At 42.5% G+C, this 26,011-nt stretch overlaps 1 protein-coding gene across 1 annotated transcript; it reads left to right on the forward strand.

Annotated features, from left to right (window-relative positions):
* Positions 1 to 1,334: 1,334 nt before the first annotated feature.
* LOC145391452 (uncharacterized) lies at positions 1,335 to 26,011 on the forward strand. The gene is made up of 8 exons (XM_080266065.1): positions 1,335 to 1,438; positions 3,691 to 3,761; positions 7,826 to 7,905; positions 11,024 to 11,139; positions 12,188 to 12,360; positions 22,663 to 22,856; positions 24,378 to 24,488; positions 25,832 to 26,011. The coding sequence occupies exons 1-8, from the start codon at positions 1,335 to 1,337 to the stop codon at positions 26,009 to 26,011; spliced, it is 1,029 nt and encodes a 342-aa protein (XP_080122191.1).

A 26,011-nucleotide genomic window follows, 5' to 3' on the forward strand; every position in this document is an offset into this window, starting at 1 on the left:
TAGGTCGTGCCTGCGAAGGATGTTTAATGGGAACTGACGAGGGTATCCCATCACTACAGCCTTCGTCACCTGTCCACCCCGTGTGAGCTCTGTCACCTTCACTGTTGCCGCCTCGTCCTCTGCTACGGCCTTGAGCTGCTGGTAAGCCTCTTCCGTGGAAGGAATGAGGACACAACTTTCGTCCCTGCCAAAGCGATTCCTCGCTGCAAGACCCGGCAACTGGCTCTCCAGGGCCGCCACTGCATCGTAGCTGGTGTCGTAACCCGATTGCAGTGGAACCCTGAAAGCTGGAAAGGAGGAGCGGGGTGGAGGAGGGGCTGCCACAGACACTGAAGGGCGAGGTGGAGGAGGTTGCTTTGGAGCAGTCAGAGAAAAACCCTGGGCCGCAGGCTTGGTCATGGTTGCGCGCTTAGCTCTGCGAGACACAAGGGTAAACCCTTCATCATCGGCAGAGCCATGTTTAACAGCAGGAGTAGCAGCAGCGGTTGAAACAGCATCAACCTGAGAAGTAGCAGTGTCAGGGTTTGAAGCAGGCACAATGTCATCCATCCCCTCATGACGGCGAGCTATCTTCCGTGGTGCTGTAGAGGAACCAGAGGAGCAAGAATTTGGATGTTCCGGATCAGCACAACCGCCAGCAGACACAGTCGAGCTATCCCCTGATCCACGACGCTCCCTTTTCCTTCCAGTAGAGAAAAACTCCTGGCCTCTAGCAGCAGCTGGATGGGTTACCGAGGTCAAGACACCCTGGGCCGAGACAGCAGCTGGATGGGCGACCGCAGCAATGCTCCCACCCAAGACCCCAGGAACCGTCTCAACCCTACCTCCAGCATAGGGGACGCGAGCAGATGAACCAGGCAGCTGGATCCTAGATGGCATAGGAATCCTCGAAGGCCCTGGGGGCCTAGACCTCGACTTGCCTGTCATCACACACAGGCACAAACACCCACACTAACACTCACACAAACACACAGAACAGGCACACAGAAACGCAGGAAGAAGCCTACCTACTGTGGCAGGAATCTGCCCCTCCGCTAGCGGAGGACGCGGCAGCCCTTACCACAGCCCCGAAGGTCTTGCCTAACCCTAGCCCTAAACAAAGTTTTGGCTCACCCCTGCAGCTTCCTATAACCACCCCGACTACGGGGCCCCCTTGTGTACCAGGCCTGCGCCTGGAAACCGCGGGGTTCGGCTTCGTACCACGTACCAGGGGAACACTAAGAGCCAGAAAGGAAATACAGTAAGAGGCAAAAAGAAACCACCGAAGGGCGAGCGCGCACAAGCGTGAGCACCCCGGTACACAAACAGTGGCTGGAGACCAAGGCGTGGTCAGGATGAAGGCGGCAAGCAACGACAGCAACAACACCTCAAAGCACTGTCGAGAGACAAGAAGGGCAGAGCAGCTCGATCAACGGCGAACCGGAGAGCTGTTACCCTTGTTGAAACAAGACAGGAGCAGGAGATGTTGTCAGTGTGGAGGCAGGCAGCAGAATGAGTGCTGACCAGGGATCCTTCTCGCACTCATACTCCCCGTGGATCTGTAGGTTATTTTGACCCCCTAGAGAGGTTAGTACTCACACGCATATTCCTCATGGACACATTAAATGTAGCCAAAAGTAGTCTTAGCATAATCTGTGAAGTGATTAAGAGAAATGAAGTGAACGGCCACCTGGAAATAGCCTTTGTTCACCGTCGTGGCAGTGTTTTTAGTACAGAATCATTCCTGTATGCCAGTTTATAACTAGTGATTACATTCCAAGTAGTAACTGAATATAAGTTAATTAATGGCTCATAGTGGTAAATTAATAAAAGTTAGAATCTTTACTTTTTCCAGGTCGTTGGAAACAACTGGAAGTTTAAGGGTAAACTTACCTGATCTAAGTGTAACTCTAGCTCATAAAAATTTTATTTCCTACTACTTTTTCAAACAAATACCATAATATGTACTCTGCCAATTCTGTAATTTGTACTTACTCATTAGTGTGAACTTAGGATAACATATAGTATTATGTTTCTAGTGTAAATCAAATAAATTCCAAGGCACAGGTGCTGGGAGAAGAAATGCCTGGGTAAGGTGCTACCATGATCTCGGTAGAAAGGCCCTAGCAGATGTTTCGGTGGAGACACCGTGCCTTATAGTCACCTCGCCACACCTACCTCTGAGCCCTACCTCACCCACCACACTTACCCGTGTCTTGAGTATTAGTATTTTTTTAGTAGTGGTTGTCCTAAGTAGGCAGGAGAATGTGTGTACTTTTTTAAATTATAACCTAGACTTTAACAAGATATAATTTAAGGTAATTAGCCGTTATATTACCCTTTTTTTCTTATGCATGCAATAACTGCAGTTAAGGGGACGGGTTCTGCTTTAACTTTATATTCAGGTGACAGTTAGCATGAAAGGGAAAATGGTCCGTCGTAAACACCCACCCCCGTTACATTACGTAGTCTCGATCTTGCCCTATAATCATCTATGATACGCCCCGCTGTAGTCGCTTTATATCCAGGAGAAAACTGACTAAGTCCACCAGTCTGACCGGCGTGAGAAAGAGAGTGGTATAGTTTGCTGGTTAAGTCCATTTGTGAGTCTGTTACGATGTGGAGGTGGAGAGGGGAGGCTGTGTGACCACCAATGTTCTTCGTGCATTATGGGAAGGGGAGAGAAGGGGAGGAAGATGGGGAGGGAGAGAGATGTTGAGGAAGGGGGAGGGAGAGAGAGAGGGAGAGAGGTTCAGGTACGGGAAGGATGGGTAAAAGGGCAGAATGTGTAAAATGTTTCGTATGGAGCACAGCTAATCCTTATCAGTCTGCCCACACTCTCAGAGCTGTGTGCATGTGTTTGTATACCTTTCTCTTCCCTCGGGTATGTCCCTCATAATGCCACCACACGTACGTCCCACGATCACCACAACTATCCCTGTTACCATACCTACCACAACCACCACTACCACCACAACTATCCCTATTACCTAACCTATCACAACCACCACAACTATCCCTGTTATCGCACCTACCACAACAACCACTGCCACCACAATTGTTCCTATTACCACACCTACCACAGCCACCATTGCCACCATAACTATCCCTATTACTACACCTACCACAACCACGACAACTTTTACTACAACTGCCATTACCATCACAACAGTTACAATTACCACAACCACCACAACAGTCACTTTTACCATTACTACCACAATTACCACTAGTATCCGTCACCACAAATAGCACTTACTGCACCTGCCAATATTACCACAACCACCACTACCATCACAACTATCACTATGACCACAACCACCATTTCCACCACAACTATCACCATTACCACAACTATCCCCTTTACTGCAACCACCACTTTTATCATCACCTCCGTTATCACAACTATCACTACTGCTATAACTGCCACAACCACCACTACCACCACAACCATTAATTATCACCACAACCTCCACTGCACCCAACCAAAACCACCACCACACCACAACCATCTCCACAGCTACCACTATCACCACAAATACCACCATCACCATATAAAGCCATATATTTATCTCGAAGTTTAACATACCCTGTAACTAAGTCTTTCTATCTCTCCTTGCCTTTCTTTCTGTGTCGATCTTTCGTTTTCTTTCTGTCTACCTGTGTATCCATTAATCTTTCTCCGTATCTCATGAAACTCTGTACCCTCAGTGCGGCCCCAGTCATGTCCAGCAAGAAGCCAGACACCACCACCATCCCAATCGTCGACCTCGGCCAGTTAGGTGAGTAACTGAACACTGAATCTAAGTTAGGTGTTATGGGTTACTTATCACTTACTGTAATTTACTATCACTGTTTGGAAGTTAGACGTTGTTTGGGACAGAAACAAGTAAAAACATTATGCTGTCGGATCCGACCAATGACGGCTTCATCTCTTGATTTTGAAATGTAGTTTTTCTTCACATTTATATAATTATTGCATTCACTCTTGTCATAGCAGCACAGTGTTCAGTATACTATGTGCCAAAGCCTTGTTCTGTTTTATGGACAGGCTGAAAAGTTGTAAACAATTTTATGAATTTAGGTAACATCCTCTCCCTCCGTCATACATGAATCATCAACGTACAATCATAACATCTCATGCTTACCAAATGTATTCATTGGTCCTTCATTTGCATGATACTGACCAACACAAAGTCCTGAAACTGGGGATCCCTGAACCAAGAATTGTTGAACTATAGGATGGGAACCATTGCGTGAGACGAAACTCTGATATTAAAAGAAAAAGAATGAAACATTAAGAATAAGTAAAGATGTCTGTGAAGAGAGGTAGATTGAGACATACATAAATACATATACACATACATACAGATAGGCATTAATATGGTATATAATAATTATAGTCATGTAGAATTACAGTCATTAGTATACAGGGTGTTCAGTAAACATGTAGCAAAAATCAGGGGGGGATGTTCCGGAGACGATACTGAATGCAAATTCCTAATTCAGCATATTGCGAAATCTCAATAGTTTGGGAGTTACAGCACTCCACAGATCGGCTCTGGATCTGTTGGAGTCAGGGGACTGTAAATGAGACGTCCATCATTTACAATGAGATTTAATAACAATATTATACAATATGCTAGACAATGGTACGTCATTCATATTTACAGCAAATGTTCACAACTCCGGCTTACTTGCTCAGTGCATGCTGCAGCCCGTTGCAGAAGTGGCTCACGGCTTTGTATTGGTAGCAACGATTTTCCACATCATCCACATGATCGACTCTGATTTTCACCTGTCTACCTGCCTACTTAGAGTACATACCTCCCTATCTATCCTATTACATACATACATACTGTACATACATACATACACGAAATAAAAGACGAAAAATAAAAAAAATAAAAACGAAAAACAATTAAAGTGTTCAAGAAGTCTTAATCAGCAAGTCAAGATACGATCAGTTAAGCCCCGCCGTTCAAATCGGGACGAAGAGAGGGGGAAGCGGTAGATGGGGACAATCCCCGGGGCCCGGGCCCGAAGGGGGGGCCCGAGACCTCCAAGATAGTGTTAAGTGGAAAGAAAATGTAAATGTATCATGTATTAAGTGGAGTGCAATTTGCATATATAAAGTACTGCATGAATACATGAAATCATAGGAAACTTTAATGTATTCATTTGTTTCTTTCTATTACACAATAGTATTTCTTATTTTTCTTTACATAATATAGCCTACATGTACTATAATTTCCTTGTAGTTATTATCGCTGTTTTGTAGAGAGGGAGGAGAAGGTGCTATGGCACACCAGAATTCTTTGGGCAGGACATCAATGTGCCATTACACACTGGTTAGGGAGCACTTTAACCATTAGCTAGACAAAGAGTACAATACTCGTATATTCAGCACAGATTTCAGGGGAAGGGGGGCCCCCTGTCGATAATCTTGCCCAGGGTCTGGTGATGGCTGTCGGCGGCCCTGCCCTCAAACGATGGTCGGACAATAGCTTTTCTAGATGTGGGATCACATCTAAGTGGAGCGGCTCTGTGCACCTGTCTCTCACTAACGATCACTGGACATGAGGTGCTTCGCTTTCATAGTTTTTGGCGACTTCATTCTCATTCTTTAACCATGAGCTTATTAATTACAGTCTCAAAAACTTTATCAAGAGAAGATGTGATAGCTATTGGTCTGTAATCAGAGGGATCAGAGGAACTTCATTTCTCTGGAACTGGGTGAATACTTATGACTTTATTTATCTATGGATCAATGTCATCAGTGTACTGTAGGTCGCTGCGGTTTTACGAGCCTGATTTTCTAAGTTCATGAAAAGAGGAGCAGGACAAGCGACACTACTTTTGTTGGTTACTGTGCTGTAAAATTAGGTCTTTGGAGTGTAGGAATTAAACTATTGACCGTCATGTCCCCGCTGCTGTGTGTGTGTGTGTGTGTGTGTGTGTGTGTGTGTGTGTGTGTGTGTGTGTGTGTGTGTGTGTGTGTGTGTGTGTGTCTGTCTGTCTGTCTGTCTGTCTGTCTGTGTGTCTGTGTGTGTGTGTGTGTGTGTGTGTGTGTGTGTGTGTGTGTCTGTGTGTGTGTGTGTATGTGTGTGTGTGTGTGTGTGTGTGTGTGTGTGTGTGTGTGTGTGTGTGTGTGTGTGTGTTGCGGTCACGTGATCAGTTTATTTACTCCTTTCATTGTGTGTTAATTTAATACCGTAAGCATAATAGGCTCTTTGGCAACTCATCCTTACTAGTCCATTTTTTTAATTTGACACGTTAATATACCCTTATACGTTATCTGTTCAGTCTATGTCGTTACTAAAAAGATATAATAGACATACAAGTGTTAAAGAAGCTGCAATGGGTGAGGTAGTTTTGGGTCAAATAATGTGATGGGTGAGATAGATAGCTTAGAGTTAAATAACTGATAGATAACTAAGAAAGAGGGTGATATAAAAACCTTATTGTACCAGGCTAGGAAAGATTCTTAACACCTCTTTTTAGGCGAATTACTTTCAGAATTAAACCTTTACTGCTTAAATGGAATGATTGCAATGATTTTAAAGAATATTCTTGCGTCTGAACAGACCTAATTATCTGCAGTCGATGGTGTTCTCTAGGTATAGGTATTTCTCCCATTAGTGTAGTTTACCTATTTGTATCTTTAGAATTTAGTGTAGGTTAGAGAATTGCCTCTTAGGTTTATTAGTTTTAGTTTTTGTTTTTATTTAATTAGGTATTTTTATGGGTTATATGAAAAAGGAAAAAATATACCGGTATATTATAAAATATTGAAAAACAAATAAAAAATAATTAAAATATACATATGTGTGTGCCTTAACGATCAGGGGCTTCGGCCTCAATGGCGAACAGACCACTAGAGGTTTATTGGTGACTGCATTAACACTCAGGCTCTTATGTCTCTCTCCCAAAAAAGTAAAATCGTCTGGGTAAACTGGAATACAATACTGAGCAGTTCCAATGATGACAGGTTTAACAAGGGAATTAAGCTTGTAATATTTTAAAACAAGGTTAGTGGCTCCTTTTCTTTCACAATCTTGTTTCTTATATAGTTTGAGTTTATGTTGTAAGTGACTGAAAACGTGTATTTAGAAACTGAACTAATCTCATCGACCCTCGTTAAAATATATTATGATGAGGTCGAGGTGTTTTACTTGCGGATGTCAGGCTTCATTGTTGCTGCACTGTGCGATCTGTATGCATTATAGTTTGTTTGGTCAGGTTAGACGAGGTTAGTTTAATTTGGGAAACACACACACACACACACACACACACACACACACACACACACACACACACACATTCCGGACCACCTACATTGCACATAAAAGAAAGAAAGAAGATGAAGGATATTAGAGAGAGAGAGAGAGAGAGAGAGAGAGAGAGAGAGAGAGAGACTTCCAAAAGATGAGTTAGTACCTAAAGTAGGTACTGACTTCAAATTCTTTGTCCTGTGTTTCGAATAAAGTTTTTACCACATTCTCGGCAGAAACCTTCCTTCAGGAGCAAGGGAGAGTGGGGGGGAGGGGGGACGGTTCATTGGATAGGATATCCAACTCGCTACTTTAAGGACTTGAGTTAGATCTCGCATCAGTCAAGCTGCTGGACGTATTTTATTTTCCCTTTGTCCCTGTTTACCCAGATGTACAACTGGGGACCTGGATGTAACTTCGACTGTTGCCGCTAGTGTTGTAGGGGGAAGACGGAAAGTTATGCAAAAAATGATCATCTAGATGAGCCCTGCGCAGTCGATAGGCAAGAGTCTAATCTTTCTTCTTCTGCAGACTTGGGTGTTGCTGGGGGCCCGAGCGAGGATGAGCTCCAGCGGGTGGCAATGAGCTGGGAGCGGCCCTGACCGGTGTGGGCTTTGTGTACCTCAAGAACCACGGCATTCCCAGCCAACAGGTGGGTTGGTGGGTGGCAAAGCTTTCTCCACTCTGACTTATTGGCTGTAACTGTTTTCAACATCATCTTCACCATCATCCTCTCTCTTTCAGGAAAGGCCTCCAGTTCACCAGTAGGAGGGGCGGCTGTTTCCAGTCCTGCCTTCTCGGGAGTAGACCTGAGCAATGTGTTCTCAAAAATGAGAGCGTCAAGGTGTGGACCGAAATCCAGGTTTTGGCGATAATTTTTGAAGCATGCGGTGGCGGTAGTACACGTGTGATCTTTATATCATTGCTGACTCCACTTTGTACTTTGGGATGCAGACTGATCACATCAAACAATTACAGATGTTCCATCAATGACAGTCAAAATCCAGGGACATGGCTCACACCATGGCGCACTCAGTTTATTAAGTATTTTGATCCCCAGTTTACAAGGGGTCATCGATTTTCTCCACTGTTGGCTTTGGGTGCCTTCGGAGTGTTGTAGGACCTATTCTTTCGTGATATATATTGTATTACATCGTTCTTTCGTTTTTTTTATAAAGGTTCCAACGTGTCACCTAACAGCTGTTCTCCTCGCTGCTCGCTCTCTAGCAGCCTCTCTGTTCAATTTCTTATTGATGACCTAGTCCCCTTCAGTCTGAGGACATTATTTGCAGTTTATTCTTCCTGCGACCGAGTGATTATATTCAGCTTAGGTGATGGTGAAGGAGTTAAAGAAGCCTACATGCAGCTCTAACAGTTCGAGAAGTCAGTCCTGAGCCGAATAACACTTTTTTTTTTTTTTTTTTTTAGGCGGCAAGAATGAAATATGAATAACCCTTTTGACCTAAAAAATTCATGATCTATTAATATTTTGTATTTCCAAAGAGGTTTTTTTTTCTCCTCGGTTTTCTCCTCTAAGATGTTTAGTGGAGAAGTATCTAGAGAAGGGAAGGAAAGTGTATGCTGCCTTCATGGACTTGGAGAAAGCTTATGACAGAATAGATAGGCAAGGTATGTGGAAGGTATTAAGAATATATGGAGTGGAGGGGAAATTGTTCAGTGCTGTGAAGAGTATGTACGAAGGAGCTAGGGCTACGGTGCGAGTGGATGGTGAGCTCAGTGAGTTCTTTGATCTCAGTGTGGGACTGAAACAGGGGTGTGTTATGTCTCCATGGCTGTTTAATATATATATGGATGGGGTTGTAAAGGAGGTGCAAGGTAGGGCAGTGGATGTGGGGCTGGCCCTAATGAATGAGGGTGAGATTTGGAAGCTTCCGGTGTTGCTGTTTGCTGATGATACAGTATTGTTGAGTGAAGATGAATGGGAGTTGCAAGGTTTGGTGAATGAATTTGAGACAGTGTGTAGGAGGAGGAAGCTGAAAGTTAATGTAAACAAAAGTAAAGTAATGATGTTTGAGAGGAATGAAGTCACAGAGTGTGCAGTGAGGTTGGATGGTGAGGATACGGAGAATGTGAGTGCATTCAAGTACTTGGGTAGTGTGATGAGTAAGGATGGAACTTTGGGGGATGAAGTACGTGAAAGGGTACAGCAGGGAAGAAAGGTTGTTGGTACACTGAAAGCAGTGATGAGAAATAGGGAGGTGAGTATGGAAGTTAAGAAGTCACTGCATGATGGTATTGTGATCCCTACCCTGACGTATGGAAGCGAGGCGAGGACCTTGCAAGAGGGGAACAAGTCAAGAGTGAGAGCAGTGGAAATGAGTTACTTGAGAGGAGCATGTGGAGTGACGTGGAGGGACAGGTTGACGAATGAAGAAGTGAAGGAACGTTGTGGGGTAGATGTGGATGTGGTTGAAAAGATTAGGAGAAATACACTGAGGTGGTTTGGACATGTGGAGAGAATGGAGAATGAAAGACTGACTAATAGGGTGTATGTAGGTGAGGTGGAGGGAGGGTGAGGGAGGGGTAGACCGAGGATGAGGTGGAGGGATGGAGTTGAGAGGTATATGAGGGAGGGGGGGGGTGTTGGGGGGAGGGGAGTCAAATGGTGGGTGACAGAGTGACTTGGAGGCGTTTTGTCTGCGGCCACCCTTTGCGGGATTAGGGCGTCGGGCTATAGATAGATAGATAGATAGATTCTTCTTGGTGTTCTTTTTGTCGATGCTTATTGCCATATCCTTACGACTTTATTTCTTTGACGCCTAAAACTTACTATGCATGTACAGTCAATCAATCAGTCAGCCAATCTATCCATGTATTGCCAGACGCCGTAATCCAGTAAGGGACGGCCACAAACAAATCACCTCCACGTCGTCTTGTCCTCTGCCATTTGGATGCCTTCCCTCCAATTTACAACCCCCTCTCGCATAGCTCTCACCACTCCATCCCTCCATTTCATCCTTGGTCTCCCCTTCCCTCTCCCCCTCCACTTCACTCACGTAGACTTTACCAGTCAGTCTCTCATTCTTCATCCTCTCCACATGGCCAAATCATATATCAGAAGATTCCACATCCATATCACAATGCTCTTTTACTGCCTCATTTGTCTTTAGATAACCAGCCACATAGTTTACCACTATTATTATCGTCATTATCCGAATTCTAATTCCGAGATAAAGTAAAAAAAAAAAATGACACGTGATAGTTTTTTATACAGTTAACATCTAGGCCCACAAAATTCATTTTAAAGGGACATTTCCTTCTACGAATATGGATACCATACTCAAATAAAAACCTTTTAATTAGTTCCAGTTTCGTTACAAACCCAAGCATCATTCAAATGTGTATTTGTATGTTGATGAAAAGAGTTGTTTTCCTAGCAAACCATTTAGTATTATCAGCCACTAATTATAACTCAGGACCTATGTTCTGTGTTCTGTTTTCTGTGTTCTAATTGTGTTCCATCTGTGCTCTGTGTTCTAACCGTGTAGAGTGTTCCAACCATGATCTATGTTCTATGCTGTAACTGCGTTCTAGTTCTAATTCTCTTTAACTGTAAATCTCTGTTCTATGTTCTTACTGTGATGCATGTTATAATTGAGTTCTACGTTCTATGTTCTAACTATTCTATGTTCTGTGTTCTATGGCCCGCGTTCTATGTTCTATCTTCTATGTTCTAAGTGTGGTTTAACCGTGATGTATGTTTCTGTGTTCTATGTTCCGTGTTCTAACGATGACGTCTGGGTTGACAGGTGGAGGCGGTGTTATCGAGTGCCAGCAAGTTCTTCAGCCTCGGGAAGGAGACGAAGCTGAAGTATGAGAAGGGACCGTCGCAGAGGCATGGATATGTAGCCGTGGACATTGAGAAGTACGTCTGAGAGAGAGAGAGTTGATCTAGTCTAACCATTTCTACTCGCTTACTTATTTTCTCATTTTATTCTTGCTATTTTCAGACGATTTTATTCAGCTTTCGAGACTTTTTTTTTTCCTTTTCCAAACTGGGGCTTGGTAGATCTAGCCCTCACAAATCCCTGTAGTACTAGATTTTTTTTTCCTCTTAAGTTGAGTAAAGCTTCATGGTGGCAACAAGAATAGGTCAAAATGGGGAGGTGACACCAATCCAAGGCGTTAATCTTGCCAACAATCCTGCTGGCTATACACGGTGTTTGGTGTCTTGTAATGAAGGAGTAAAAAAAAAAAAAAAAAATGATATCCCATTTCATTACCAAGGCGCCTTCTGATTTCATTCTCCTTACTGACAGATTTTAATCTGTTTGGGGGACGCCTTTTGTGGTGTGAGGATCAGAAATTGTCTCCACTATACCATTTTTATTTTAATTTGGCGTACAACTGCCATATGTCCATCTTGAATGCTTAGTTGTAACAATAGTTTACATTAGAATATGATGGTAGTCACAAAAATGTGTCCAGGAAAGGAGCAGGACCATAGCATTGTCTTATTCTACTACTGAGCTGCGGGACATAGGTTGCAAGAAGGCTAAAATCTCCGTGGTGTTAAAGTGAATGAACTACAGCAGAGCCGCATGCCCTTGTCTGGCCTGTGCAGGGCAGCTGTTGTGGTTTGTTTAGCATAGTAATAGTGTTGGAGAGGGACGCCTTCACGTGATGGCACAGATATGACCAGCTGGCAACGCTGTTCAGTTATGCAAACGTCCCTCAGTTCCCTTCCTGTCTTGCTGAAAGGAGGATGGAGTATTGCGGGAGGAGGGAAACTTCAGCCTGCAGTCTATTGGGTTCACACTCAGATGAGCGTGGAGTTGCAATTACTACGAAGAAACACACACACACACACACACACACACACACACACACACACACACACACAGTTGCTCTCACCACGTCAGGTGTGAACCAGAGGACGTCATAAGTTGATTCGTTCCTTTCCTCCCCGGCAGGCTGGATGCCTCGCCCAAGTTCCTGGAGCTGCGTGAGGCATTTAAAGTGAAGGACATGAGCTACCCGTTGCCTGACGAGGAGGTGCCGGAGATGAGGATGGCATTGGAGACCTTCCGCGCCTCCTGCTCGGCCCTCGTATCCAACGTCCTCACCGCCATAGCCATCGCTATTGGTAAGACTGGAGGTGGCAGGAGAATCTCGTATAAGGTTAGGTGACTCCCCAGCATCTTCTTCTCATCATATTAAAAAGCTCTGAACACTTCTTCCATACCAGCCTATTAAGTGACTACCTATCACTTCTTCCTTAACATTTATTTTTATTACGTGATGCTTTTTCTTACCATTTTATTATGAAAAGGCTCCTTGACATGAGGAAAAAAGCATAAAGTAGGAGTACTGTCAAGAGAAAGCCCATTAAATAGCTCGTACATCCTTTCATCCATTGTTCCAGCCTTAGAAATCCTCTGCTTCACTTCACCGACTCAGACGCATTTGAGACTTCTGGTCGCATGCTTACATAAAAAAGAGTGTCATTCTAGATCTGTGCGATCGACACGCTCCACGAGTGTATTCTGCAGTTTGATCGTATGCTTAGTCACACTTGAGGCGCCCGTTACTAGAAGGGCGTAACCACCAAATCCGTTTTGCCGAGTTAAGGTTAAGCAGATAAAATATCTATATTAATGATGTATTAGATCAGTTGAATCGACTAGTGGAGTGTTTTTCAATTACATGAATCTTACACCAAAATATTATTTTTGTAATATTTTATAGGCAATTACTCAACACACCTACCTACCAAACCCTCATGAAAATGTTACTGACACGTAGAACTGTGTGTCCTTAAAACATCATTAGTAAGAAGATAAAAACCTTTAAAAATCTGCTCGTGCTTTGAGTTATTTATGAATTTTAATGAATTTTATAAGTCTGAATTTTACCAGTGGTTTAGATTTAGAACTGGAAAGTGTAATCCATAATCAGATGAAGGTCTGGATACGAATGAAGATATTTAAAATATGGACAACTACTAATCCCTCATGGTCAGTAATGCTTGACTGGAGTGATGGAGAGTGAGGTGGGAAGTTAATAAATGAGGAAGTTTTTGTCCAAGTCAGATTTTCTCTCTCCCAGCCAACATCCCTCCTTCTCTCCTCTTCTCTCTGACTGCTGTAGACATCCTCAAAGAAGCACTGGAATTGATATGAAGCGTATTTACAGAGATCCCTCAAATCTTTAAGCTTCACTTCTGTAAGCCTGACTCAACTGGGGCACTCGTATTAGGTAAAGAGAAGACCAAGGGGATGTACTCCTCCTCCTGGTCCTCCTACAACCAAATGGGCACTGGATCATATAGAGTCAGGCCATAACCTAGCTATACCTTGATGCCCATCTTATAATCGCTGACAGTGATAAACATTCTGGTATTCTTGAACCCACTGCCACCAAAGCCAGCCTTGGTCACGACACCCTGGGGCCACGTGACTCCCGACCTTATTTCCGCCCATAAGAAGGTTGCTTTATCATTGGAAAAGGGTACCACATGGTGAAGAGAGGGTGAAGGAAGGGTTTGCTGTGAAGAACAGAAAATGGCCGATGTGGTGGTTAAGCCCTTCTTGTACCAGGCGCCTGAATTGTGGCATAGAAAAGATTAGTAAATGTGATGGTGTGAAAAGAGTGGTTTTGTATTATTTCATTATACGAGTATTACCAGTATCTGAGAACGATTTTGAAGAACCTTCATGTGCTTCACATTTTTCGCAGTAATTTTGGCATTCAGATATAGCTGCAATGTAGCACACCACAAATGTGGAATCCACAGTTTGTTCAAGCATACCAGACTGTGTCGCTGTCGCATGCGACTCATGTACTCCACATTTTGTTTCAGCATACGACCATGAGTCCTTCTGTTGACTGGTAATATTATTTGTCTTGAATTTGCGTTCCCCGTTCCATTTCTTAATATGCATAATAAAAAGCCGTGTTAATAATTCGAGGATTCGTTATTGTCTGGGTTATGGAAGTGGTCTGTTGTGAAGAACACTGAATTTACAGAAGAATAACGACTCAGTAGAGATGTTGCCTGATTTATAGCTTAGATGGCTTTTGTTGAACGCTCAGCAGAAGATAATTTAAAAAAAAAGTTAGCGAATGGAATATAAAAGTAAACTAGCAGCAGCAGCAGAACCAGAAGAAGAAGAATAAAAGCAACAGTCAGTTTTTTTTTTTGTCTGCTTCGAGGTGTAGAGGTCAGAGGCTGTATTATATTTGGTTAGATGACCGGCCTTCTATCCTTGTTGGCATCAGCATATGAATGAATGTGATTATGAGTGACAGATAAGAGATCATTAATTTGAATTAGGAATAGGGTTGGAGCCAGAACTGATCCTTGTGGCGCACCGGCGTTAATCGAGTGGAAATCGGAATCATCGACTTTTACTCTTATCTTTCTGTAACTGAGGTATGAGGAAATAAGACGAACAAAAAATAATAGTCCCTAACAAGAGAGTCTGGATAGCAAGGAACGGTGAAACACTTTGTCAAAAGCTTTAGAAATATCAAGAACTACTGCATGAGTTTCTCCCTGTTGGTAAATTGACTGATGGATGGTGTGAGTCAAGAGACTAAGAATATCAGCCCTGGGTCATTCGCATCAAAAACCATAATATATGTCACTAATTAAGTTGTTGGATTCAAGATGTTAAACAACGTGCGTATCAAATACAGTTTCAAATACTTTACCAAGAAAAGATGTGATAGCTATTGGTCTGTAATCAGAGAGGGTCAGAGGAACTTCCATTCTTCGGATCTGGGAAGATATTGCTTCTTTCCAAGAATTAGGGAATGAAGAAGTACGTATGGATAGTATGAACAATTTAGCTAGAACAGAAACTGATTCTGGGGAACACTTTTTCAAAACAAATCGAAAAATTCCATCTGGACCTGGAGCTTTGTTGGTTGGTAAATTATCTAGCATGGATAAAAAGTATCGAGTCTGTATCTTAAGTGGAGCAATTTCGAAAAAGTCAAGTTCTAGTAAAGGCACGTTCTGACTGACTTCCTCTAAGGTAGAATTTCTGGCAAATGTACTGGCAAGGATGTTCGTTGTACCACGAGGGTCATTAATAGCCTTACCACCTGAAGATTTGAGTAGAGGGATGGGTGATAACTTGTTAAAGTTATTATTGAAAGAACTGAGAGTTGACAAGAATATTCCATTGTTATTAGAATTATTTAATTGTTTGGATGCTTGGTTGTGAAGAAAGTTTGATTTAGTGAGAGTTATTATTGCTTTTGCATGGTTTCTAGCAATTTTAAATTGACTGAGCGATTCAGATGTTTTTTATTTTCCGTAAAAGTTATATGTTAAGGATTTTTGGGTCGTTGCTCTAACACAATTGCTATCAAACCATTTTGGGGAGTCAAATCTTTTAGTGAATTGATGACTGGGTATGAACAATTCTGTATCAGCTTGTATTAATTCATTAATGTAGGACTGGGTAGAATTGATGTCATAATGATAATAATAATAATAATGATAATAATAATAATAATAATAATAATGATAATGATAATAATAATAATAATAATAATAATAATAATAATAATAATATAAATAATAATAATAATTAAAAAAATGGTAATATGAGAAGAGCACCAAGAAGAAGACAGAAAGAAATCATTAGGACAGAAGTTGTGGAAGCAATGAAGAAAGTTAAATCGGGAAAAGCCCCAGGAGTTGATGGAGTGTGTGGTGAAATGCTCAAGCATGGGGGAGAGATACTAGTAGAATGGATGTGGAAGATGTGCAGATTGGCCTGGGAGGAAGGTAGAGTCCCGGAGGATTGGAAGTCAGCTATAATTATTCCCTTGTACAAAGGAAAAGGGAAAAAAGAAGAGTGTGGTAATCATAGGGGCATTTGTCTTGTTAGTATAATAAGAAAAGTGTATGGTAGGGTACTTATTGACAGAGTTAGAGAAAGAACAGAGGAATTAGTTGGAGAAGAACAGGGAGGCTTTAGGAAGGGAAGAGGTTGTGTAGATCAGATATTCATTCTTAGATCTTAGTGGAAAAGTTTCTAGAGAAGGGAAAGAAGTTGTATGCGGCTTTCATGGATTTGGAGAAAGCATATGGCAGGGTGGATAGACAAGGACTGTGGAAAGTGTTAAGAATATATGGAGTAGATGGGAAGTTGTTCAATGCTATGAAGAGTATGTACGATGGTGCGAAGGCTGCAGTGCGTGTGGATGGTGAACTAAGTGAATTTTTCTCTTTGAAAGTTGGGTTGAAACAGGGATGTGTCATGTCTCCATGGTTGTTCAATCTGTACATGGATGGGGTAATAAAAGAGGCACAAGGTAGGGTAGTGGATGTTGGAGTGGCCCTGGTGAGAGAGGATAGTGTTTGGAAACTCCCTGTATTGTTGTTTGCAGATGATACTGTGTTGTTGAGTGAAGACGAAAGAGAGCTGCAAGGCTTGGTGGATGAGTTAGGGAGAGTGTGTAAGAAACGGAATCTAAAGGTGAATGTAGGGAAGAGTAAAGTGATGGTCTTTGAGAGGGGTGAAGTCAGTGAATGTACAGCGGGGTTGGATGGTAAGGAATTGGAAAATGTGAGTACGTTTAAGTTCTTGGGTAGTGTGATGAGTAAGGATGGAGGTTTGGAGGGTGAAGTACTTGAAAGGGTACAGCAGGGAAGGAAGATTGCTGGTTCTTTGAAAGCAGTGATAAGAAACAGGGAAGTGAGCATGGAAGTGAAAAAGTTACTACATGACAGTATTGTGATACCAACTCTAACGTATGGAAGTGAAGCTTGGACGTTGTTGGAAGGACACAAGTCAAGAGTGAGAGCAGTGGAAATGAGTTATTTAAGAAGAGACTGTGGAGTCACATGGAGAGACAGGCTGACGAATGAGGATATAAAGGAGAGTTGTGGTGTGGATTTGAATGTGATTGAAAGCGTTATGAGGAACACACTGAGGTGGTTTGGCCATGTGGAGAGAACGAAGGGTGAAAGACTGGGGAAAGAGTGTATGTGAGTGAGGTGGAGTGGGGAAGAGGGAGGGGGAGGCCGAGGATGAGATGGAGGGATGGGGTAGAGAGGTATATGAGAGAGGGGTGTGTGAGTTGGGAGCAGGGCAGTGAAATGGCGGGGGACAGGGCGACTTGGGGGCGATTTGTTTGTGGTCACCCCAAACGGGATTGAGGCGTCTGGCAATAGATAGATAGATAGAACAACAACAACAACAACAACAACAATAATAATAATAATAATAATAGCAATATTAATCTATCTATCTATCTATCTATCTATCTATATACCAAGGCTGCTTCCCCCAAGGAAAGGGAGGTAGCCGAGACAGGACGACTCACTCTTCATTTACTCATCCATTCAAACACATTCATTCGCATCTTAGCCCCAAAGGGGAGAACGGACAGATCCTCACCGCATCACACCGCACAAGGGTCAACTGCGCAATGCAAGCAGTGACATCCACAGCAGGGCCCGACAGCAGAACTGGTTTACCCCTGCCACATCATAACAGACCCATCCCCTTACCCGCACCTGACCTGACTAGCTGATCAGACCAAAAGCAGGAGAATATCCCCTCAGGGCTGCGTCATCACTTATTCATTCACAATTTCTCTCCATTTATTTCTGTCACGCACAGCCACTCTTCCTTGCTCAACAGACATCCCTCTCGCATCCAGCGCTCTCTTCACACTGTCCATCCATCCTATTCGTGGTCTTCCTCTCAGTCTTACACCTCTCACATCAGATCTAGTTATCTTTTTCACCAATCGCTCATTATCCATTCTCTCCATATGCCCAAACCATTGCAACACCCTCTGCTCAACTCTACCAGCCATCTCCCGAACAACTCCAGTTCTCCTTCGCACTTCATCATTTCGCACTCGATCCATACGCGTCACTCCACACATACTCCTCAGACATCTCATCTCCATTACATTCAAACTTTTCCTCTCTGCTACACCCATATTCCATGTTTCAGCCCCATATAACGCAGTCGGTACCACAACACCCTCATACAGCCTTCTCTTTACATCCATTCTAAGCGAACGACATTTAAACACTTTTTTCATTCCTCCCAGCACCTTTCCTACTTCATTAATTCTAAACTTCACTTCTGCATCTATTCTTCCATCCACAGCAACATGTGACCCTAGATATTTAAAACAATCTACCTCCTCAAGCAACTCACCATTCAAAACTATATTCATCCCCCTACCATCTATCAACCTCGTACACTTCATCACTTTACTCTTATTCTCATTTACTTTCAATTTCCTCCTTTCACACACCCTTCCAAACTCCTCTACCAACCGTCTCAATTTCTCCTCTGAATCAGTCACCAATGCAGTATCATCTGCAAACAGCAGTTGCTTCAGATTCCACTCTCCTCCATCAACATTTACCAGACTCAGACCACCTAAAACTCTTGCATTCACCTCCCTTACAACACCATCCATGTAAATATTAAACAACCAAGGCGACATCACACATCCCTGTCGCAGCCCCACTCTCACGGGAAACCAATCACTCACAGCATTTCCCACTCTTACACACGCTCTACTATTTACATAAAAACTTTTCACCCCTTTTAGTAACCTACCATCAAGTCCATACAATCTTAAAACAGTCCACAAAGCCTCCCTATCAATTCTATCATACGCTTTCTCTAAATCCATAAATGCCCAAAACACATCCTTGCCTTTCGCTAAATACTTTTCACACACTTGTCTCACAGCAAACACCTGATCAACGCATCCCCTCCCTCTCCTAAAGCCACACTGCTCATCACTAATCACTCCCTCTGTACCCTCTCTAACTCTCATAATTAACACTCTACCATACACTTTACCTACAACACTCAACAGACTTATACCCCTAAAGCTAGTACATTCATACTTATCACCCTTGCCTTTATACAACGGGACCACACAAGCACTTGCCCAGTCAATTGGCACCATACCTTTCTCAAAGCACACATTCAATAATCTTACTAACCAGTCAACAATAGTCACTCCACCACCCTTCAGGCATTCCACAGCACACCCATCCATACCTGCAGCTTTCCCTGTTTTCATCTCCTTTACTGCCTTCTCCACTTCCTCCTTCGTGATCAAAGAATCATTCAACTCTCCCAACACATTTATTCCTTGCACCCTTCTATCTGCCACAATCTCAGCCACGTTTTCCTCCTCTACATTTAACAATCTTTCAAAATACTCTGCCCATCTCTTCCTTACTGCATCCATCTCAATTAACATCCTTCCATCCTCTGCTTTTACTCGTTCTTCCTTCCCAGACTCTCCCTTTCGCACCCTTTTCACCTCCTTCCAAAACATTTTCTTATTCTGTTGAAAATTCTCTGTCAGCCGCCTACCCCACCTCTCATCTGCTGCCACTTTAGCATCACGCACAGCCCTTCTCGCTCTATTCCTCTTTTCCTTATACCTTTCATATGACATCTCATCCTTCCTCTGCAGCCACACTTCATATGCACGTCTCTTCTCAGCCACAGCCATACTTACTTCCTCGCACCACCATTCACTTCCTTTTCTTACACCACCACCCACACGTCTCACACCACACACCTCTTCTGCATGCTCCACCACAGCACTCTTAAACAACTGCCATTCCTCCTCCACACTGCCATTTTCCCGATCTTTCACTGCGTTCCACTCATCTTTCAATTTCTCCTGATACTCTATCTTTTTCTCTCTTTTATCCAACTCACTCACTTTCAAAACCTCCCTGCCACACCTAACCCTCCTAGCTCTCACCCATCTCTTACCTACTCTTAACTTTCCCTCCACCAGGTAGTGGTCAGACATACCTCCACCCCCCCCCTCTCAGAACTCTCACATCCAACAATCTTCCTATTACATTCCTAGACACAACCACATAGTCCATCAAGGCTCTATCAACAACCCTTCCACCCTCCTGTCTCACCCATGTATACTTATAAATATCTTTCTTCTCAAACAGCGTATTCCCAATCACCATCTCTCGCTCAACACACATCGCTATCATTCGTTCCCCATTTTCATTTCTTCCAGGCACACCATGCATACCAACTACGCCTTGAACTGCTACATTTCCCACTCTAGCATTCAGATCTCCCATCATTACCACATTCACATTCGCTCCAAAACTCTGCAGACACTCATCAACATCATTCCAGAAAGACTCCCTCTCTTGTTCATCCCTTTCACTACCAGGCCCATATGCACTCACAAACACCCACAACTCACGTTCAAATTTCGCTTTCACCCACATCAGTCTCGATGACACCTCCTTCCATTCAATCACACACTGCTGCACTTCCGGACTCACTAACAAGGCCACACCTTCTCTTGCCCTTCCTCTATCAACACCTGACAATCTTCCATTCACACTTCCAAACATATATTCCCCCTTCCCTTTCATCTTCGTTTCACTCAAAGCTAACACATCCAACTTTCTTCTCACAAACATTCTCCCAATCTCCTCCCTTTTAGCCTCAATTGTACTACATCCACGCACATTCATAGACCCAATCTTCAGGGTACGGGGATAACTCCATCCCCCGTCCCTTGTTATTATTATTATTTAATAATAATAATAATAACAACAACAACAACAGAAATGTTAATAATAACAACTAGAGCAGCATTCAGAGGACGCATGCCTCCGGCAATGCCGGATCCGGATCTGCCCTCAAATTTAATCGATCCTTTCTTAGCCCACAGTCCACCCTTCCACAAAATTTCATTGAAATTCATTGAGGACTTTTGGAGATACTGTGCGATAGGATCCGAATCCGGATCCTCCTTTAAATTTAAAGAATTCTTTCTTGGCGTATGACCCACCCTTCTACAGAATTTTATTGAAATTCATTTGATAACTTTTGGAGATATTATTCTGTACGATCCGGATCCGAATCCAGATCTGCCCCAAAATTTAGTAAATTATTTTTTGGCTGATGGCCCACCCTTCCACAATATTTCACTGAAATTCATTGAGAATTTTTGGAGATATTTTGTGAACAAACAAACGAATGATTCCGGATCACAACCAAAATCTAATCGACTATCCATTGAGCCATACTTACCCCTCCAAAAAATTTAATGGAAATCCGTTCATAACTTTTTTAGTAATCCTGATACAAGACAGACAGACATACAGACAGACAGACAGACAGACAAACAAGCAAACCAACGTGGGGTAAAATATATACCTCGCGGAGGAGGTCATTAATAAAATAATAATGATGATGATAGTGGTCGATTTTTTTGTTTCCCCAAAGCGCCAGTTCTTCGAGGGAATTCACTAGGACTAAAAACTTCGAAATAACATTACCACCAGTAACTCAATAGTAGTACTACACCAAACCCGAGATTCATTCCTCGTGAAAGGAGGAGTGTTAACATTAAGTGGAACATTATTCAGAAATAACAATCTAATATACTGTCAGAGGAGACTGCCTTTCCAAATTTTGGCGAATACATAGCGAACTAGAAAGCACCCAGAGAGTGCATACCTTCCTCAACATCAATAAGCTTTAAAATTTATTGTGATAAGTCTTTTTTCCTACCAGATCTATACTTCTTTGGTGTCACAGCGTCAGTCAGTTAATTCTTTAATTCTGCGATGATGCTTTGCCACGTTACAGGATCTGAGAAAGCGCAGACCTACGTCGACGCTAAATAATAATAATAATAATAATAATAATAATAATAATAATTTGTTCCTACGTACGGATCCGGATCCATCTCAAAATCTAATATTGTAATCTCTTCAATGACCCACTGTCCACCTATCCACCAAACTTCACTTAAATCCGATAACAACTTTTTGAATTCACTTGTCCACAACCAGACCAACAGACAGACAGATAGACACGGGTGAGTACATAACCTCCTCTAATGAACTGGCGGAGGGAAGGATTAGGCCATCCAAAGAAATCTGTTCTCTTAAAATTAGCTGTGTTTCTCTAGTTATTAAAATTCTTCAGGTAACTCAGGGAACATATTAGATTTCCCGCAAAAACATTTGCCGTAATATGTCACCACATTTTAGTCGAAAAGTTATGACGTTCCTGCTTAATATTCTGAAAAACTTTGTTGATTTCTCATCTTTAGGATTCAAAAGTCATTGCAGCTTTCTCTTTATGTATAATTATGGGGTCGATCAGCATTTATGTCAAAAACTTTACGTAGGTCCGATTAAGAGTCATATTCCAAGATGTATCTTACGCTTCGTGGCGCCTTCCTCTTAGCGATTTCTTATGCCCTCTACACCTTGATGTTCTATGTTATTCATCCATATTTAGTACGGGCATGCTGTGCATCAGTAACATACTAAAGAATACTTAGATGTAATATGCAAAATAAATCTCTGAGGAAGAGGTGCTACGAAGCCTCCTATTCCATCTAAAACACAGCCCCAGTCATACTACATTCTCAGACCTGGAACGATACTTCTTCACCTCAACCCAGGAGGAGCTCTTCAAGAGCGGTGGTGAATCGCTAGCGCTGCTGCGGATGGCCTACTACCCCACTGTTCCCGCCACCATTCCGCCCAACACCATCCGATGTGGTGCTCACACCGACTACGGCACCATCACACTGCTCTTTCAGGATGATATGGGAGGACTCCAGGTCAGCTTAAATTGGGTTAGCTGAGATGAGGTCATGGGAGGTCAGGATAAGAGTGCTTTAACTTAGGATAAGTAGCGTTAAGTGAGATTAAGATGGACTGCAACACCTAGGAAGACTCCATGTTTGCTTGGGTTAGGTTAGATGAGGTAAGGTCGTCATAGATTAGGATATATTAGCTTAGGATTGTGGATTAGGTAAGATTAGGATCATTTGCAACGCTTAGGAAGACTCCACGTATGACTGGATTAGGTTAGATGAGATGAGTTCATGGGTCGTTAGGATAAATTAACTTAGGAGAGGATAAATCACAGTTAGATGCATTATGTGACCACCACAAGGACGTCATAGGAAAACACCAGGTTTGTTTGGGTTTGGTCAGATGATGTCATGTTATGCTTTGTTAAGTTTGGTTTGATTAAGTGGGATTAAATAAGGTTGAATTGGATAAAATCATTGCAGATGCTGTTAGATTAGCTTCGGTTAGGTAAAGTTTTAGTAGATGAAGTTAGGTTGTTTTAATGTAGCTTAGTTTAGGTTACATGAGACATACTATTTTAAGCTTTATATTAATGAAAAATATTTCAAGGTCGGTTAGGTTATCTTTGACATGATTTACAAATGATTTTGTTAGTCGGTTCAGGGAGAATTAACGTCGGTTAAGTCGGATAAGATTATGGATATTTTCGGGTGGAAATTGTTTAGTTGCACTGAATAAGTCAAGTTCGGTTTAGTTAGGTCAGATCTGACGACGTTATTGACTATTTAATGTGGAATTTCTAGTTCCCACTGAATAGGTAGCTTAGGAGGGTAAGGAAGGAAGGGGAGGGTGGAAGGTTGAAGGGCATGGAGGAAGAGAATGAAGAGAAAAAAGAAACGTGGGAGAAATGGGAAAGAAAAAGAAAAGAGAGAGAAAAAAAGAATGAACTAGTAGGAGACTCAGAGCTACGTAAAGCAAGATCAGGAATGAGCTGTTGTCAGAGAGGGGACATGGAAGTCACATATCACCAAAAATGCAAACTGCGGTTCTATTTTTTTTCTTTATTTAAGCATAACTATCTCTGGTCCATTTACTAATTACAGTAGATAAATATAATGAAAGAAAAGCATTCGGGACCCGAATGCTAATCACCTTGCAGATTTTGCTGTTGGCCAAGTCCAAGATTTTGGCTATATCTTGAAGCCCTGAAAGATACATGTTGATAGCTCAAGCCGTTCATGAGATATAATGGTGCTAAAGGAGGGCGTTAAAAACAAGTTGACCTTTGGCAGCCATTTTGCTGACCTTGACATTGACCCAGAGTGCCCATTTTCGGACTCGCCCAAAATTTTGGCCATATCTTTGTACCCTGAAGGTTTCATGTTGATAGGTCAAGCCGTTCATGATATATAATGTGAACAGACACACACACACACACACACACACACACACACACACACACACACACACACACAGGCGGGCAAAAACATTATCGCTCCACCTTGTAAAGGTGGGCGATAATTTTAGATGGATAATGTATTTAGGTGCGTGACGTGGAAGGGCGATGGGTGGACGCCACGCCCATCCCGGGGACCATCGTAGTCAACGCTGGGAACCTTCTTCAGTTCTGGACAAGTGGAAAATATGTAGCCACGGTAGGCTGGAAGTTTGAATAGTTTTTCTGTTGTTATTATGAAATGATGGTTTTGAATAACCCCCTCCCCACCTCTCTCTCTCTCTCTCTCTCTCACTCTCTCTCTCTCTCTCTCTCTCTCTCTCTCTCTCTCTCTCTCTCCCCTTCTCTATTCCAGCGAACGCCAGACGACTGTATTCAACTTAGAGTGAGTCATAGGAACCAGAGTGGAATAAAGTTATCTGGTTCCGAGAAACATTGATTTATTTACTTTTATATTTGTCACACTTCAGGGCAGTCGGGAAATACGATCAACGGTGCAGGGTTCTGTTAATCTCTTCATGTATACATTTTATTTATGTTAGTTAGCTCCAAGATAAATTGACTGGGTTATTGTATTCCCTACTGCATTTTACAGGTGCCACGTTAGACATGATTCTGGAGGACTGGCTTACCTTGGGCATTATTTATTTCATTCGTATATTTATTTATTTCTCACCACTAGAAAAAATGAAATAAATATGGCGACAAAAGGTCGACTATAATTTCACTACATCTACTTCACAACTAAGGTATGTTCGTCACTTTCCTTCTGTGACGCATTATCGAAAAAGGAATCATCTTTGTGCAGAGAAACCATACCAAGCCTCTCTCAGCTTAGGAATATTAGGCAGCTGAGGACATGAGTAGAAGTGGTCGAATATTAAGGGAACTTACTTTACTGATTGCACATGCTTATTAATCGTCGCTGTCTTGTATATCATGATCATCATCATCATCATCATCATCACCATTCGTCATCCGTCATCCGTTCTCACACTCACTCCACACACTCTTTCCTTCCTTAATTCACAAACTTTCTTTACTTTTTCTATCAAACATTTTTTTTTTTTTTTACATACGGTACTCGATCCATTCTCACACATTCCTCTCTCACACGCTCACTTTTCCTGCTTTCTCTCAACCTCTCCCCCCCCCTTTTTTTCAATCATTTTAAAATTTCTCATACATCCACATTTTCCACACATGTTTTCACACACACATACACTATTTCTCGCTCTCACATATATCACAAACTCTCTCCTCACACTCACTCTACATTCGCTGTGCGTCTCACACTCACATTCTCACACCATTTTTCACACACTTTATCGCTCACTCTCACTCATTTTTCACACTTTATTCTGTACACACACACACACACACACACACACACACACACACACACACACACACACACACACACACACACACACACACACACACACACACACACACACACACACACACACACACACACACACACACACACACACATAATAATAATAATAATAATAATAATAATGATGACTATGATGTTCCCAGGAGCACCGCGTGATAATCCCGGAGGAGGAGGTGAGGCGTCAGTCCCCCCGCCAGTCGATTGCTTTCTTCGTGCAACCGAACGCAGAGACCCTGGTTCGCCCCCTTGACGGCTCCAACACCTACCAGCCCATCACAGCCAAGCAGCACCTCCTTAATAGAATCAGGATGATTTACACCTAA

Source organism: Coenobita brevimanus, chromosome 18, assembly GCF_032717465.1.
Source record: "Coenobita brevimanus isolate Jiangsu-jjx chromosome 18, ASM3271746v2, whole genome shotgun sequence".
Lineage (NCBI taxonomy): Eukaryota > Metazoa > Arthropoda > Malacostraca > Decapoda > Coenobitidae > Coenobita > Coenobita brevimanus.